The 16,855-nt window shown below is 47.6% G+C and overlaps 6 protein-coding genes across 6 annotated transcripts; 3 read left to right on the top strand and 3 right to left on the bottom strand.

Annotated features, from left to right (window-relative positions):
* Nucleotides 1-2,006: 2,006 nt before the first annotated feature.
* PPTG_15243 (hypothetical protein) lies at nucleotides 2,007-3,220 on the top strand. The gene has a single exon (XM_008912615.1). The coding sequence runs from the start codon at nucleotides 2,055-2,057 to the stop codon at nucleotides 3,165-3,167; it is 1,113 nt and encodes a 370-aa protein (XP_008910863.1). The 5' UTR covers nucleotides 2,007-2,054; the 3' UTR covers nucleotides 3,168-3,220.
* PPTG_15242 (hypothetical protein) lies at nucleotides 3,155-5,831 on the bottom strand. The gene is made up of 2 exons (XM_008912614.1): nucleotides 3,756-5,831; nucleotides 3,155-3,681 (listed from the first exon to the last, which is right to left on the bottom strand). The coding sequence occupies exons 1-2, from the start codon at nucleotides 5,696-5,698 to the stop codon at nucleotides 3,288-3,290; spliced, it is 2,337 nt and encodes a 778-aa protein (XP_008910862.1). The 5' UTR covers nucleotides 5,699-5,831; the 3' UTR covers nucleotides 3,155-3,287.
* Nucleotides 5,832-6,007: 176 nt separating this feature from the next.
* On the bottom strand, nucleotides 6,008-7,162 carry PPTG_15241 (hypothetical protein; the record flags this gene model as incomplete). The annotated part of the gene is made up of 1 exon (XM_008912613.1): nucleotides 6,008-7,162. The coding sequence occupies one exon, from the start codon at nucleotides 7,160-7,162 to the stop codon at nucleotides 6,008-6,010; it is 1,155 nt and encodes a 384-aa protein (XP_008910861.1).
* A 2,530-nt stretch (nucleotides 7,163-9,692) lies between these two features.
* Nucleotides 9,693-11,353, top strand: PPTG_15240 (hypothetical protein; the record flags this gene model as incomplete). The annotated part of the gene is made up of 2 exons (XM_008912612.1): nucleotides 9,693-9,926; nucleotides 9,952-11,353. Exon 2 carries the CDS (start codon nucleotides 10,199-10,201, stop codon nucleotides 11,351-11,353), a length of 1,155 nt encoding a protein of 384 aa, XP_008910860.1. The 5' UTR covers nucleotides 9,693-9,926; nucleotides 9,952-10,198.
* A 757-nt stretch (nucleotides 11,354-12,110) lies between these two features.
* Nucleotides 12,111-13,090, top strand: PPTG_15239 (hypothetical protein). Its single transcript, XM_008912611.1, has one exon. The coding sequence runs from the start codon at nucleotides 12,148-12,150 to the stop codon at nucleotides 12,967-12,969; it is 822 nt and encodes a 273-aa protein (XP_008910859.1). The 5' UTR covers nucleotides 12,111-12,147; the 3' UTR covers nucleotides 12,970-13,090.
* A 606-nt stretch (nucleotides 13,091-13,696) lies between these two features.
* PPTG_15238 (hypothetical protein) lies at nucleotides 13,697-15,019 on the bottom strand (the record flags this gene model as incomplete). Its single annotated transcript, XM_008912610.1, has 1 exon — nucleotides 13,697-15,019. The coding sequence occupies one exon, from the start codon at nucleotides 15,017-15,019 to the stop codon at nucleotides 13,697-13,699; it is 1,323 nt and encodes a 440-aa protein (XP_008910858.1).
* Between the last annotated feature and the right edge of the window lie 1,836 nt (nucleotides 15,020-16,855).

The following is a 16,855-nucleotide window of genomic DNA, read 5'->3' as shown; positions in this document are numbered from 1 at the left end:
GTCAACACGATGTTTACAGTAACAGTAAGCTATGGTGGTTATTTTAAAGAAGATGGAAAGAAAGAGATTGGATGTGTACCTGATCCTGCGAAGCACTAGCAAACCAAAGGCCAAGTTTCGCTCAATCTTTACATACACATATAAACTCCAAGACAACGTCATAGGACGAATATCGAACATAGGGGTACTTTACGCCTGGATTACGACGATAGTTCAACAAACCCAATCAATAAACGCGGATGGGAAGGCACTGATGAGCATCCATGGAGCATAGTGTACATGTATTTCCCTATCATACCAACAATTCTACTAACAATTCAGGCACCAGCTACTGTCGTTAGTAAAGACTATTTACCAAGCGTCGAGGCAGAAATTCATTCCTATAACTTGGATTAAGCCCCACGTGTGTATTACGTGCGACACCAATCTGAATGTTTGATTACCATAATACGGGCGATTTTGTCACGGTGAACCCTGGTTCTAGTCAGCTGTAAAAAAAGTCGTCAAAAAAGGAGCACCACAGAGCAGTTGTTTACTTACCACAGGTAGGTACAGAACTCTTGTCGGTGGCGCAGCTGAGCTTAGCTCCGCTGGTATCCACTGCTTGTACCTGTCAATTGGAACGTGTTGTTGCCCTGGAATAAAGACTCGAGATGCCTCGAAGGTTTCCATCATGAACCACAAGTCATATTGTCGCTCAACTTTGTTGCAACGCTCTGTAGCTTATTACTAATATGTAATTTGTCCTTGATGGGGAATATCGTGGTGTCGTTGTACAAGAACTGTTTAGGCTTTGCATACAATACAGTAAATGGATTTGCCTGAATAATATACGGATACAAAGAATGTAGCAGTTTGCGAAGTTTGCAAACATATTCCAGTACATGTATCTATAATGCAGAATAAAGTACAGCGCAAACTTAAGTACTGTCAATATCTCTCTCCTCTAAAAGAACCAGTTTCAAAGTTGGGGCGCAAGCGGAACTTTCAATTGATCGGCAATTGCCCATCGACCAGATGGTCCGGCTGTTGCCGCTGAACACAAGTATATCACACTGAGAGCATTTACAAATGATCCTCCAAGGCATAATACCCCCTCATAGTGATATCTCCAAACGATGACCACGGCAGTTTCATGATTTACAATTTTTTAACGGTACCTATGACGGAAGTGAAACGTAAGAAGTGTCGATTCCGGGCTCTTTACTTTGATCACAATAGCGAGCTGGCAAAGCACTCCTTCTACAACTCCACGCAACGCCGAGCTGTGTGCAACAATTTCGTAGTAACACTCACTAACAGCTTTCATTCCTAGTTTATATCTATAATTCAGCCACTTCGCAGTCGCGTCGCTTTTCGTGTCCTTGCCACGTGTCCAACATTATTGTGAAAGGTCTTTGGATTACACGAAACCCTCAGGACGCAACGGATAGCTCGCATTGCCATCTATTAATGATGTTCCAGGAACACGCTCAGACTTAACATGCAAATGAAGACCAACGGACGTAGTGCCACGATGTAGACAAAATATATCGCAGTAAATCGTCTGCAACTTCATGGGCCCTCCTCGCTGCACTGGTATTTGGCTCTGCCTTTACGATCACAACCTGTGTTGGCAGTCCTCATGCCGAAAAGGATGTGCTCTCCTGTACACTTTCGTGTTGAGAGGATACCGTTGACATTAGCACCTCTATATGTGAGGCAGCAGATATATTAAATATAGCTCTTGTCACACATATAGAGGTTGTGTTCGTGAGCTCCTGTTCGTCCGCACTGCGAATTCTAAAGTTTCAGTGACATGGATCTTTGAAAACTCGCACTACATATATGTAAGAGTGCCAACGCTAAACAGTAGTTCCTCTCGATAGAAATACTTTAATCGATTACTATCGAGAGGATCGTCGAAAAGGATGCCGTCCTGCACCGTAATACAGACAGCTGTTACTTTTACCTATCCTTCCAAATTATCGCAGATTGTGTGGAGTCCGAACGTCATTTCTCATTTCGCAGTCCCGACAACAGAGTCCAAGTAATTTCTTCCGGATTTTATAACGATGGACTTCTACACCCTCCGCCCACCAAACTATCGCTTCCTCAGTGACAGCATCATCGGCGGGGTGGTACAGCGCAGACGGTCTAGCAGGGACGTCGTCAGTGAAGAGTATAGAGCCCCACAGTCTTATCGAGGCTATTATCGGCCGCGCCAACCCTCTTACCCTGCAACGCGCCCATATGAGTCTAGACCAGTGAACAGGACGAGCTGTGGTAGTGAGCGCTCGGTCATTCCTCAGCGCGATGCTGAGGCAGTCCTCGGACTACTATCGTTGACGAGCGGAACAAAGCGACAGCGCGTTGAATCGCCGGACTATTCGAGTCGAAAGCTTCACTGTGCACGCACAGAAGCGAGCACGCCACAGCCGGAAACAGACACAGAGTCGCTAAACAGCGAGAAACAAGAAGCTGCGGCTGCAAAGTGCCGCGAGGAGAAGAGGTTGGACTACATGCATGACGACCGTATTAGTCACCTTAAGAAACAGACGCTTAAGTTGCGCGAAGAGATTGACAAGGTTGAGTATCGACGTCGTGAGATTTCAGCTCTGCCAGCACGACACAATGGCTGGGATGTAGCAGTCGAGTACTTTAAACTGTTCCGATACGGTCTGCAGTCAAGAGGACGGTCGACTATCATTAAACACAGCGACGAGCAACTGGCTTTTCTACGGAAAACTATGAGCCCCGATGTGGTGCTTAACACTGGACAGGGGCACGATGCCATGCTGAGAAGCTGGAAGTGCATCTCCTTGTGGTTTAAAGACGTGGAAGTGAAAGTAGAGGGTTTGGACCGAAGTGCCGCTGGGTCGTTGGAAGCTATCACAGAAACCAGCGTCACTGTTACAGAACGAACACTACGCAACGTGTTTCCTCACTTGATCAGCCGGAATGGCACAAACTGCGAGCTTGCCGAACAACTTCTTGGTCGACACATTGTCATGCGAGGCTTGACACGCTTCGAGTGGGATAGTGCGAGTCGATGCTTCACTAGTGTCATAGCTCATTCGGATCTGTTAACACCGATGTTGCATCTATTAGGCAACGTGGAAGACGTGGCGCAAGTCTTCCAGAGATCTTCGGTCACCCCTGACTTCCAGTGGCGTTCTATGGTATAAGAAGAAACTCGCAGCATGTATGAAAAATTATATAATTTGCTTTGAAATCTCGATTTTTTACTTTTTTTACGACACATAAATTGCGTATTCGTTTTCGAAGCAGCGTCGATCATATAAAAATCAAGGAAAGAGTGCTTTCAGCCCTTCAGCAGCTGCATCCAGGTGCTTCATCTTCTTCTTCAGCTTCTTGCGTTTTCCAGCCGTCGTATCGTGGAAAATATGCGTCTTGCAAGCTGACACTTTCGGAAAGCTGGACACATATTCCTGCATCTTCCGTATCAGATCACTCACGCCACAGATTGACTGAAGGAGTGGGGCAACCACGTGTGACGTAAGTGCGAAGAACAGGCGAAGCTCGAACTCGCCGGCTTCTCGAGACTCCTCGGTAGTCTGTTTTGCACCAAAACTACCACCAAAATGGAATCCATTGTGTGCAGATGCCTGTCCGAGACCACGAGGGTGCGCTTTCCCCAGCGTTGGTACCAGGGCGCTAATGATCAAACGCGACATCTCCCTACCATGTCACGAGAAATATTGTTAGTGATATGTTTTAAGTTGAATAAAACCATACTATCCAAATGTACGAACCTGGTCATAGGCATCATGTCAGAAGTATCCTTTGGAACGTAAACTTCATCAAACGAAGTGTTGTGGAAACCCCTCGAGGCCAGATACAGTTCCAAGTCATTGGCCAAAACCTTCAATTCACTAGATTCTTCGAGCGAAATCTTCTTGACGGACTTCGGCAGCTGCAGATTAGTGGCGTTCTCTGGATCAAAGTCCAAAAAGGATTTATCCAAGCGTGCCAGTAGATCATCCTCATCAATCAACAGTTCGTTCAATCTTTCCCATAAAATGCTAGCGAAAAAGTAGTGAAGATTGCCAAATCGATCTAAGCGCTGCGTATTTTCCTCCAATTTGATCGTCTTTTGCACGAGCTTCACAATGTGCAGCACTATATTCTTGAGGATCCGGACCAAATGGTCGGCGATGTATGTGTCATGCGAGCCTAACATCACCATCGACGCTGCTATCAACGAACCTGAGTTTGTTTTAAACGAAGGCTTCACTTTTGCGTGAAAAGGAGCCAAAATCAACTCGTGCTCGTCGCGTGACTCCATGAAGTCCGAATGAACAATTGCTGCAAATTGCAGCATCATTTCGTCAACTGAGCTCATCAGTTGCGGCACAATCGGCTCTATCAGTTGCAACATGCGTTTGCGAGCTACTGACTGAGACACACGAAGGAAATCGTCGACTATTTCTTGTGCATCAGGCCCCAAACTCGCCACTTTGTCTGCAACTTTTTCGATTTCCTTTTTGATTTTCGCTTGTGTTGCAGGCACCCAGTACTGACGAATATGAGTTGCCAACATTTTTTCCAGTTTATCCACCAGTACGGTGCTGGAAGCAAGACGACGGTCGATATATCCGGGTAAATTTCCTTCGAGCCACGCATCTTCCTCCTCTTTAAACTCCTCCAAACTTACCTCAGGCACTAGACGTGAGTTGCGGTTTCTCACAGCCACATAACCTTCTTTCAGGTACACGATATCGCTCGATGTACCGTCAAGACGACTTTTGACTTGAGTTAAAGGACCCTCAGGGTTCGTCTCATCCAGAGCGCGATCCACCATTGTCAACACTCCTATCGTCTTGTCCGCTAGCTTATACTGCTGTACCAACTGGAACGCCTGTGAGTTTCGCGCACGCTCAAACGCTGGCACTACCGCTAGTACCAGTGTGTCTGGCATCTTTAGATACTTTTCCACAAGCGCCCGAGTGCGTTGCATCATGTCTTCGGGCTCGTCAATGAGTTTCCCTGCGACAATTCCGGGCAAGTCCACTACCTTCAAGTTGGGCAAATTGGGCGCGCGCACTTCAATCTCCAGCACGTGATCCACGACTCCAGCGAGTTTGTTGGCGTCGTGTTCCTCCTGAACGATCTGCTTCATCCACTTGCTCATGAGCTGCGCCGCTTCTTGCAGTGTGAAGAGCCTCTCGGACTCAATCGGCGCTCGGGCGTCCGAGTAGATCAGTCGCATCTTGATCTGTTGTTGGTCTGCTGGGTGCGGGTTGCCCTTGCAGTGCGGCATGAGTTCTGGGTCGCCTTCAATGTTGCCGTGCGACATTTTGAGGAGGATGGGCATCCTCGTGCAGATATCAGAATCGCGGGGAAACAGCGGCAACATGGCTACATTCTCCAGCACACTGGACTTGCCGCTGCTCTCTTCGCCGATGACGACGATCTGCGGCAACTTTAGCTCTTCGTCTGTCAGAATGTTGGTCACGTGTTCCATCGCGCGGTAGAATTCTCCCACGCAGCCGTTGAGTACGGCAGCGGCGAGGCTTCTAGCGGGCGGTGGGGGCGTCTTCTTTTGTTGTTTGTCCTCTTCTCCAGGGCTTTCCTCGGCTTCTTGGGCATCGCGGAGCTGAGCTGGGGCTTCGTTGGCCGCTTGACGACGTGCGGCCTCGAGTAGAGCGGCGTGGGAAAGCGCACTGCCGCCTGTAGCCACGTCGGAGACTCGCATGGTGACGCAGTGGCAAGGCGGAGAATGCGGAAAAGAAATTCTGGACGAATGCTGGGTTCAACAAGGCGATGTCCGACTAAATGTGACGCATTTCTGTGCAGTTTGCTACGTCTCGTAGCAGATGGCTTCGGACAAGCATAAACGGTTTTGACAAATAAAATGAACTCGAGCACGTTTACCCCTTTTTCTTTTTTTTAAACTGTTTTTGTTTGCAATTTCGCTTTCATATACGGGAAGATCGTCAAATATATTCTAAACTCCTCGACCGAATTCTTTCTTACTGTGGATATGCGACCGATCTGCTATAGATTACTGGTTGTTTCCCGAGAGATTGTTTGCTTTAGGTCTCCACTGGAAATCAAGGGAAAGAAGAGCGTCCGCAAACACTCGAGACACATCTTCCAAGTTTCCCAGAAGATGAAGCATTGGAGTCAACATATCCGACTCTATCGACACACTGGTCACTTGTCCATTTATCGCGTCCCACTCAAAGCGAATTGAGCCGAGCATGGTGATGCGTTGGTTAACGAGAGCTTGACGGAGTAAAACTTTCGTTTCATCAAGTTCCGGAGTATCTTCATTGGACAGATGAGGGAAGACTGCAAGGAGTGTTTGCTCACTGATGGTGACGCTGGTAACTGACGTAGCGACCAACGAGTCTTCATTCTCCTGCATCATGCGCTTGAGTTCGATCTCCATGTCCTTGAAAGCGTATGAGAGAAAATTCCAGTACTGAATCATCTTGTCGATGCCTTGGTCAGCGTTGAATACGACGTCGGGAGCCATCGTGGATTGGAAGAATGCCATCTGGACTCGCGACTGTATTTTATCCTCTTCAGACAGCAGGGACATCATTTTCGGTTCTTGTAAGCCATGTCGAAAGAGACGGAAGTACTCGAGAGCTGCACTCCACAAATTTTCCCGTGGAGGAAAAGCCATTGTCGTCGAGAAACGACGGCGCTTGAGTCTCTCAACCTCCTGCTGCAGTTGCTCGTTCTCCTTCTCCAGGTTCATCATGTGGTCCGACTGTTTCTTCCTGTATCGAGCCTGCTTCCTGCGTCGAAGTTCTCGTTGAATTTTCTCGACTGTACTGCTCTGTTTGAATCGTTGGATGCATGTCACGGGTGCTTCTCCTTGAGGACTTGACGGGTTTGATCCAGCGGTAAACGAGTGGATCTTTGGCTGCTCACTGAGCTGTTGAATCTTCCGCTTGCGTTCAGTCGATGGGGTGAGGCCGATATCTGGTGATAGTTTTCCACTAGGTGCAGTTCCAACTGTCGGTTCGGGAAAAGGCTGTGCAACTGGAGCCTGAGGCGGTTTAGAAGCGGTGAACATAGCTCGTTCACCGACGCGTTGTCGGGTGTCGAAGGCGCTACGATATGACTTGGTACGTGCACTCACACTCCCAATAATCCCGTCGCTGAGAAGGTGTGCATTTGGAGGATGAAAGATGCTTGAACTCATTGGTGTTGGCGATGAGAAGCAGTGTTTAACGCAATTACCCTCTTGGTTGTGTTGTAAATTGTGAAGTGAGAGGTTCTGAGGGGTACCTCAGTCGTGTCATGGCTGAGAGGGATAAAGGACGACGATGTCGGAAACGGAATCAAAAATAATGGCGTGTTTCAGGAGTATTGGTTGTTAGTATATGTTGACATCCGGCTACTCATCTGCAGATTCAATGATAATGTAAGCACAAAATGCGTAGCGTGTGCTGTCCAGCAGTTGCCGAAGTCAACTGCTGGAGAGGTTTGTTAATTCAGAAGAGTGCATCCAATACTCCCACTGTGTATGAACTCCGAGTATTCAAATTTAGGACGAGATCTGAAAAGAATAGTATTGTGATCCATCTATCTCGTTGGTGTTACTCGGATTCGCACCGTAATTGGCAGGTTGTGAGCATGGTAAGTATCGCTTTGATAGTGTTTCGTGAGCTGTACAGATTTTGAAGCAGCCATATTAAAGCCATCTTTTTTCTAGCGTCTTGTTGTTGTGATGGGCAGCTAGTTCATCAAATTAGTGCAATATTTGGTCTCTTAAACACGCAAAAGTTTGACGTGGCTAACGCGTATCGAGATTACATGCTCAAGCGCCACAAACGTGCCAATCCTGGCAAAATGAGGCATACCAGTGGAGACACACATCATCAGGTGCATGGAATAACTATGGTTTCTAAGAGATAGCTTGTAAGGCAACATGTGTTTTACATGCCACACAAAGATAAGTTGGTCGTGAATATTGCTGTTTCCATTCGTGATGGCTTTGACTTCTGCTAATAGAAGCTAAGAAGTCTTAGTTTCTCTCATACGAATGATTTGAGTTGCGCGACCTGGTCCAGCTTATTTCAGCCTTGACATCTTGTACGTGCTGTAGAAGCAATTTAATACGACAATCTCGAGGATGTTTAGGTAGTACATCAAAACCTTCTGGTATGATTTATTCGCAGTTAGCTGAAGGACTGATTGTTAATTAAAGAAAATATGTCCAGTTATTTATTTGGTCCGTACACTTTGTGGCATTGTATAGACAGTCTCGAAACGAGTGATCCACTTCACCATGCCCATGTGTCAAGGAGCTTATGGTGAGCTGTGTTTAACACCACGCAATACTTGATTATTTAGCCGTGATCATTGATCACAGTAAAAAAATAATTGATCAACTCTTTTACTTCTATCTCTGGGGTACTGACTTGAGTCGATGTGTCTGGTTCAACTCCTCTGCATTAGCGCATGTTGCAGCATCGTAGGGCCCGACAGTAAAGGCACTCTATCGCTCACGAAGAACTTCACGTCTTATCGCAAAAAATCCTACTGTTTGTTGTGATTGATAGCCTGCAGAACAGATTCATCTGGAGCTGTGGTGATATTTGGAATGGTGCTAGACGAGCCCATTCTGAATGTATTAAAACGATTTTAGCAACATTTTACAGAGATATGGAGTGTATAGCCTAGAAAAACGTTGCAGCAGTGAATGATTAACGCTAGTCGTGCGGTTTTACCAAACTTTTAAAACTTCACTTTGGATGTCACGATATTTGGATGACAGACCTATCACACGGCTTGGTTTTTCTTAGTATTGCTGTACCTCCTGTCAGTTTTTCACTTCCATATTTGTTTTTAAAGTACCGCAAGATTCCGATCCGCTCCTTTTTCTTTCTTCGTGTAATATTTTCATTTTTAAAAGAAAGTATTGAAATACCAAGAGCTTATAAAAACACTTTGAATCTCCGCTAGCAGTGCTCGCAGCAGGGGCCATTATGGACCTGTGCACGTCTTACCGGCACTAGACACCTACTGTAGCTTATTAAGTAACTCCGTTTGTTGTTATCGTCGTAGGCACAGAGTGGATGCCGTAGCCTTCAAAAATCAAAGCTTAATTCGTACAAACCTTGCGGCTCTTAGAAGTAAGCAGTGTTGCCACGCCCATCACATTGCGTGGCAACTATTTTGTGTGTAGAATACGCTTTCGTAGAGGTTTAACGGCAAGTGGAACTTTCGATAACGCTGTCAAGGTTACGGTACATGCCTCTATGAAGCGCACAGCACTGCAAATCATTAGTAGTGAGCTTAATTTGCATGGCTCCACGTTGTTTGAGCGACTGGTCCATGCTAGAGGTAAGACTGCTTACGCTTCTTCTGAAGCACCCACCAAAATATTATTTTCAGCAGCAATGCCTAAGTACTGAGCGAGGAAACGAGCCGTTCTGGATAATTCTGACGCCATGATCACGCTAAAAGCTAAGTATGGGGCAAAGCGCAGCACCTTAGAAGCGCAAGAGTGTTATAGTTAACAAGTTGCAACGATACTGACGAGTAAATAATCATTGATTGTGTGGCAGGCAAAACACATGTTGTCTTCACAGAAACGGGCTCTAGTTTGACTCGGATAACGCGTATCGAGGTTACACGCCCTTGCGCCACAAGATGAACTAATCCTGGCCAAATGAGGCGTACTAATAGAGACACACGTCATTAAGTAGATCAGTTAAAGTGGTTTTCTGAGGTTTAGACTTTATGAAATACTAGTCGATGAACTAAGGACATTAGTAAAAAAAAACAGGTTCTAGTATGGCCAAATTCCATTCAAAACGTACACTCAAGGAGACACTTAGCATAGTCATTGTAGTGAGGGAGGGATCCAGCACTGTCACCTACTAAAACTTGAGCGACCGGAGTTTAAAATCACAGGGAGTACTGAGTGCACTCTTCTGAATTAACAAACCTCTCCAGCAGTTGACTTCGGCAACTGCTGGAAAGCACACGCTACGCATTTTGTGCTTACATTATCATTGAATCTGCAGATGAGTAGCCGGATGTCAACATATACTAACAACCAATACTCCTGAAACACGCCATTATTTTTGATTCCGTTTCCGACATCGTCGTCCTTTATCCCTCTCAGCCATGACACGACTGAGGTACCCCTCAGAACCTCTCACTTCACAATTTACAACACAACCAAGAGGGTAATTGCGTTAAACACTGCTTCTCATCGCCAACACCAATGAGTTCAAGCATCTTTCATCCTCCAAATGCACACCTTCTCAGCGACGGGATTATTGGGAGTGTGAGTGCACGTACCAAGTCATATCGTAGCGCCTTCGACACCCGACAACGCGTCGGTGAACGAGCTATGTTCACCGCTTCTAAACCGCCTCAGGCTCCAGTTACACAGCCTTTTCCCGAACCGACAGTTGGAACTGCACCTAGTGGAAAACTATCACCAGATATCGGCCTCACCCCATCGACTGAACGCAAGCGGAAGATTCAACAGCTCAGTGAGCAGCCAAAGATCCACTCGTTTACCGCTGGATCAAACCCGTCAAGTCCTCAAGGAGAAGCACCCGTGACATGCATCCAACGATTCAAACAGAGCAGTACAGTCGAGAAAATTCAACGAGAACTTCGACGCAGGAAGCAGGCTCGATACAGGAAGAAACAGTCGGACCACATGATGAACCTGGAGAAGGAGAACGAGCAACTGCAGCAGGAGGTTGAGAGACTCAAGCGCCGTCGTTTCTCGACGACAATGGCTTTTCCTCCACGGGAAAATTTGTGGAGTGCAGCTCTCGAGTACTTCCGTCTCTTTCGACATGGCTTACAAGAACCGGAAATGATGTCCCTGCTGTCTGGAGAGGATAAAATACAGTCGCGAGTCCAGATGGCATTCTTCCAATCCACGATGGCTCCCGACGTCGTATTCAACGCTGACCAAGGCATCGACAAGATGATTCAGTACTGGAATTTTCTCTCATACGCTTTCAAGGACATGGAGATCGAACTCAAGTGCATGATGCAGGAGAATGAAGACTCGTTGGTCGCTACGTCAGTTACCAGCGTCACCATCAGTGAGCAAACACTCCTTGCAGTCTTCCCTCATCTGTCCAATGAAGATACTCCGGAACTTGATGAAACGAAAGTTTTACTCCGTCAAGCTCTCGTTAACCAACGGATCACCATGCTCGGCTCAATTCGCTTTGAGTGGGACGCGATAAATGGACAAGTGACCAGTGTGTCGATAGAGTCGGATATGTTGACTCCAATGCTTCATCTTCTGGGAAACTTGGAAGATGTGTCTCGAGTGTTTGCGGACGCTCTTCTTTCCCTTGATTTCCAGTGGAGACCTGGAGCAAATGAAACTTCTGTTAGCCATCAGTAATCAACCAACAGCACTTGGCAAGAGTTGCACAAACGTCTAGATTGGAGAGTGCTCTGTTGCGTTAAATTTGTATTTAGTGCACGTCAGTTTCGTTAATGGGAACTTGGCTCGCCTAGATATTACCGGTACAGTAGGCGTGTGGTTGCAGGTGTGCCATGAGGGCTGAGTTGACGCCATGGCAGTTTGCAGTAGTTAGTACGCTATTTTACTGTGTGGCTGTTCTTTGCGTTCGCTCTATGGCGATTAATGATGAGTAAATTTTCGGTACCACGTCATTAAAGTTGAATTGCTCGTGGCTTTCCCGCACATGAGGTCTTCAATTAAAAGGGCTTGCATGCAAGGATAACTGTCGTAATACAAAAGAAGTCGCACTCGCTGTTTTCACGTACTCAACGCGAAAATACCCGAAAGGTGATCAATGGTTTTGCCTTCTATTTTGTCGAGGCATTCGGTGTTGGTCTTCAGTCTTGTCGACTGATAACCCTAGATCTAGAATAACATATGTCAATTTGAATATCGTCCGCATTTTTAACGTCATGCGAGTGTCAGTAAAGATCGCGTGGAAACGCTACTTGATTCATCGTTCTCGACTACAAGTACTACCAAGTAAAGACTCTTTACTAAAGAGTATCGAAACGCAATTGACACCAAAACGCTATCATTGTTTACGTCCCAGTAGCAGCTTCTCTATTTGTCAATGCTTGTGTAGAGAACTTCGATGTTGTAGCGCCGAGTTCATTTTGATATTTACACAGCAGCACCGAAGACGAGTTTCTACTTAAGCTGACTCCAATATGGACGCATATGTGCGAGAGCATTGCAGCTTGCTTGCTGCTCAGGATGGATGCAAGCTGGACACTCTACACGAAAGACGGGGGCCACTGAACGAGCTTAAAAGGATTAATTCCAGTCTGTCTAGCCATGCAGAGCGTTGCGAAGCTGGCGAGGGAATCAACAAGACGATGGACCGCGTTAATCTATCCGAAGTAGCTCCCATATCAAGCTCTAAGTTGGAAGCCCATGGATTGACGCAGAAAGCGAGATTGAGCCAGTATATTCCCGTTCCTGAGTCGACTATCTCCGTGTGGCACGTAGCCATGGAGTACTTTTTTCGGTTTCCGTATAGCGTCGTTTCTCCTATCGCGGTCGAAATACAGGCTTTAATGGCATTCTTGCAGAGAACCATGGTCTCTGACGTGGCATACAATTCGGAGCGAGGAGTGGATGCTGTGTTGCGCAGTTGGGAGCGACTATCGCTCTGGTTTGACGACGTCGCAGTCGGACTCGACGGGTTAGCGAAAGATCTTGGTGGGACTTTAATCGCGACTACAACGATCAGCGTCACCATCACGGAGCGGACGTTGGAATACGCATTCCCACACCTGGTGGAGGGCGAAGACTCTTCACTTGGTCAAAAACTCCTGGACCAACGTCTTGTGATGGCGGGATCAACGCGTTTCGAGTGGGACGAGAAGAGTTGTCGCGTGTCAAGTGTGGCGAGTCAATCTGACATGCTGACTCCGATCTTACGTCTGCTCAGTGGACTGGAGGAGGTATCTCGTGTGTTCGAGAAGGCGTCGATTTCTCCCGAGTTTCAGTGGAGAGTGACACCATGAGTCGATCGTCTCTTGTCGGAACGTGGTCTTATGCAGGTCGTCTGGCAGGGTATAGTTGTATAAAATGTGTATTTCAAGTGTGGTTATGATAAATATGCTTAAAAATACTGTCGCGACTGGATTTTTTTGCAGCAAGCCGAGTTCTTTCTAAAAACAAATTGTTGAGTTGTCGTTAGATATTAGAACGTTGTTTCGCGCACCAAAACCTCACCTCACCACTGCCACAGCTATGGACCTTTCCATTGGAGCAGTCGAACTTGCCATAAAGCTACAAAACGGATTATTGCGGATTGATTTTGCTATTTTAGGATTCATTTGAGAAATATTGATTTGAAATTAGGCTGACATATTAAAAGATAAAAATGAATCAATAACTTCTCATATCACTCCACTCACTCACACTGCCTTGGAATAGCGACAGCGGACGTTCACCAATGGGGGAAACCGAGTCCAAACGAGAACCCAGCAACAGCCACCGACATCCCGAGTCAATGAACGAAGTCGAATACGATCATCAAAGTTAATGAGGTTGTCTACTAGGAAAGTCAAGTAGAATAGAAGGTACTATAGAAGTGATCCTATAAAAGTACGGTCTTGGTTTGGAATTGTCAATTACTGCTAATACCTAAATGACACTTCAAAACCACACGTGCAAATCTTCATTTACAATTGCCACCCGATTGGCTGAATCGCTTCAACATCGAGAAAGCTGCAAGTGTTGGACGCTTTAGCAAGCGTCATGAATAGGAGACGTCGGCTCAGGAGTTTCCGTCGTAGGCGTATCGGTGGCAGGACTTTCAGTCGTCGGTATGTCAGTGTTTGGCGTTGTTGTAGCTGGAGACTCCGTTCCAGGGGTTGACGTAGTTGGTGTATCGGGGCTGGGAGCTTGAGTGACAGGAATTTCTGTTCCGGGCAATTCAGTGCTTGGTGCACCAGTTGATGGTGTTTCGGTGGTCGGTGTCGGAGTGATCGGAGCCTCCGTCACCGGCACGGTCGTCGAAGGAGTCGCAGTGGACGCACTGCATTGGTCCGCGACGTAGTCCACCAGATCCCGGAACAAGTAGATCTTGTCGCCGATCGGCAGAATGCACTCCGATAGACCCAGTGCCTCCACGTCGGCCAACAAATTGGCGCAAGCGCTCGATGCACACATACCGGCGACCTCCTCGGCATCCGGTTGGGCTCCGGATGTGAACGAGTAGCCCGAGTCGTCGCCGCACTGGCCAATGTACTGATTCGTGAGCAGAGCCGAGAGGACCGAGGTCTGGCAAGTCGTCACGGGTGTGGCGGTGGTCGGTGACGGCGTTGTCGGCGTTTCGGTGGTCGGTGTCGGAGTGGTTGGAGTAGGTGTGGTTGCGTCGCATTGATCGGACACATAGTCGACCAAATCCGCTAAAAGCAGGATCTTCCCGCCTACTGGAATACGGCAGTCCGTTGTCACCATTGACGCTACATAGGCGAACAGGTTGACGCACGAGTCGGACGCGCACATGGCGGCAACGTTCGCATCCGTCGGAGACGTCGGTGCTGTGAACGAGTAGCCGGTATCGGCGACACACTGCGTCATATAACTGCTTGTGAGCAGGTATCTCAGCTGAGCTGAAGTGCACGATGCGATGGCCGTAGTAGGTGCTGGTGTAGCTGTAGTTGGTGCCGGAGCGGCCGTCGTCGGCACGGGTGTCGGAGCTACCGTTGTCGGTTCGGGCGTGACAGTCGTTGGAACAGGGGTGTCAGCGTCACACTGGCCCGCGACGTAGTCGATTAAGTCAGCGAACAGGTAGATCTTGTCGCCAATGGGGAGCGTGCACTCGGTTAGGTTCATGCCTTCCACGTCAATTAGGAGACTGCGGCACGCGTCCGAAGCGCACATACCGGCAACCTCGTCCGCGGTGGGTTTGACGCCGGTCGTGAAGACGTACCCGGAGTCGTCGGAGCATTGATCGATGTATTGATCCAATAGCAGCTTGGAGAGCGTGGCGACGGCACACGAGGCTGCTGAGGTCGATTGGGCTAGTACAGCAGTCGTCACGGTAGCGAGCAAAAGCTTCATCTTCAGCTGGAGAAGTGCTGTAGCCGCGGGCGGCTTGAGCTTGTTGTAGTAACAAGAGAATTGACAAATGACGATCAAGAAACGCTACGTGTGAGAGAATTGACGGGCAAATCGAGTCGAGACGGAAACCCAACGAGAGGAGGACGACGCTAATACTTCAAGCATTACTACTGGGGTTTTGTCAGCAAAGATACTATCTGCACAGCAAGTTGACTGCAAAGGCGAGTGGCATCGTGTACTGCTATCCGCTACATTATCAGCCGAATGACTTCAACATCAAGAGCCCAGCCAGTTGACCGGGTGTTCGTGTGTGTCTTTTCGACGCCACGTTATCGTCCGCCTCATCTCACCTGCTGGTTGAAGCCCGACCAGCATTGGCGAGCGTGGTCCTGTAGTCTGATCCTAATGCTTCTGCAAAACACACTGAGCGAAGCCATGGTTGAATCGTTGTGGCTACACGTAGGGGCCAAACCAGCAATTGGTCGCGATACGCCATACTGTACTCCGTCGGCATGCGAAGTACTAGTACGCCTAATACCTTCACTGCACACACACCGGGCTTTGGAATGTTGATGCATCAACAACTCACTGTATTATCACTGCACTGCTGCGAAGATCGCACCCGGTCACGGCGTGGCACCTCGCGCCATCATCTCCCGGTTAGAATCCGGTCCGGTGTTCATGAGTTCCACGTTGCGCGTATCAGACGGTCACTTTTCTGATGACTCCCACCTTGTCTGATACAGTTGCATCACTGGAGCAGTGGGATTATTCGTGGATAATATCCGATTTTCGGTAAGTGTGGTGCCGGATTTGACGAGCAAATGCAACTGAACATTGGCCGCTGCGATTGAAGACCTCCTTTGAGGTCACACCGAACATTTTGGTCGAGACTCGCTTTCTCAATGCTTGTGGTGACTCGAACGCGTCAGAGAGCCTCCGCAATCGAGCTTTACAGCAGTTGGTATACCTAGAGCATAGTAGCAACCGCCTTGTTAGAAAGTAATGCATGCTCTAACCAGGGGTTAATAGTACCGCTAAAAACTGGGTTTGAGTATTCCCAGGCATTCGTGGCAACCCGCATACTAATACTAATGTAGATATCGCCCATTAGTATGTCTACTACCATTGGGAATACCCTCTAGCTCAAAGTAGCAACATTTACTTAGTAGCAAATTGCTACTAAGTAACTACTAGCAACCGCCAATTTAAAAAGTCATACATGCTCTAACTCGTCCGCAATCCACCTCAGCATATGCAGTATATGAATATCGTGTATTGACGCATGCATCCGCTGAGCCGGAGATTGCTTCAAATGATCTAATACAGTATTGTGTTTCTAGAATATCTGTATCCGCTTCCAGTACCTTGTAATCATTCATATATTTTGTTTTTGCAAGTTTTGAGTCACACAAGGCGTGATTCGCAACTCAAGACTAAGCTCTATTGCTCTTCAACTGTGCATTATCCTAGCCAAATGCTGCAGTTTGCAATGAAATGCCATTGCTTCCTACAATCTTAAAAGGAATAAGAACGCTGAGATTATAGCAAAAAGCCACACTGTATTCTCCGTTACAATCCAACAAACTACTAGTAAGCTAGACGTGCTTTCGAAGAATATCGGCACTCGCGAGTAAATGCAGTGATATCTCGCACACAGCGAGTACTCGAGACCGGAGTCAGCCATCAAAGCTCGTCTCGAGTTGCTTAGCATGACGTGGCCGTCGTAGTCGTGGTGGTGCTCGTAGTCGACGAAGTGGTCGCGGCCGGTGTAGCCGATGGGGTCGAAGCCGAGCTCGCAGACGAGGTGCTGCTGCTCGCAGCTGCAGTAGCGGT

This window comes from Phytophthora parasitica (assembly GCF_000247585.1).
Source record: "Phytophthora parasitica INRA-310 unplaced genomic scaffold supercont2.48, whole genome shotgun sequence".
NCBI classification, from domain to species: Eukaryota; Oomycota; class Peronosporomycetes; order Peronosporales; family Peronosporaceae; genus Phytophthora; species Phytophthora nicotianae.
The sequence above is the reverse complement of the archived record's forward strand: the minus strand, read 5'-3'. Positions and strand labels throughout refer to the sequence as shown.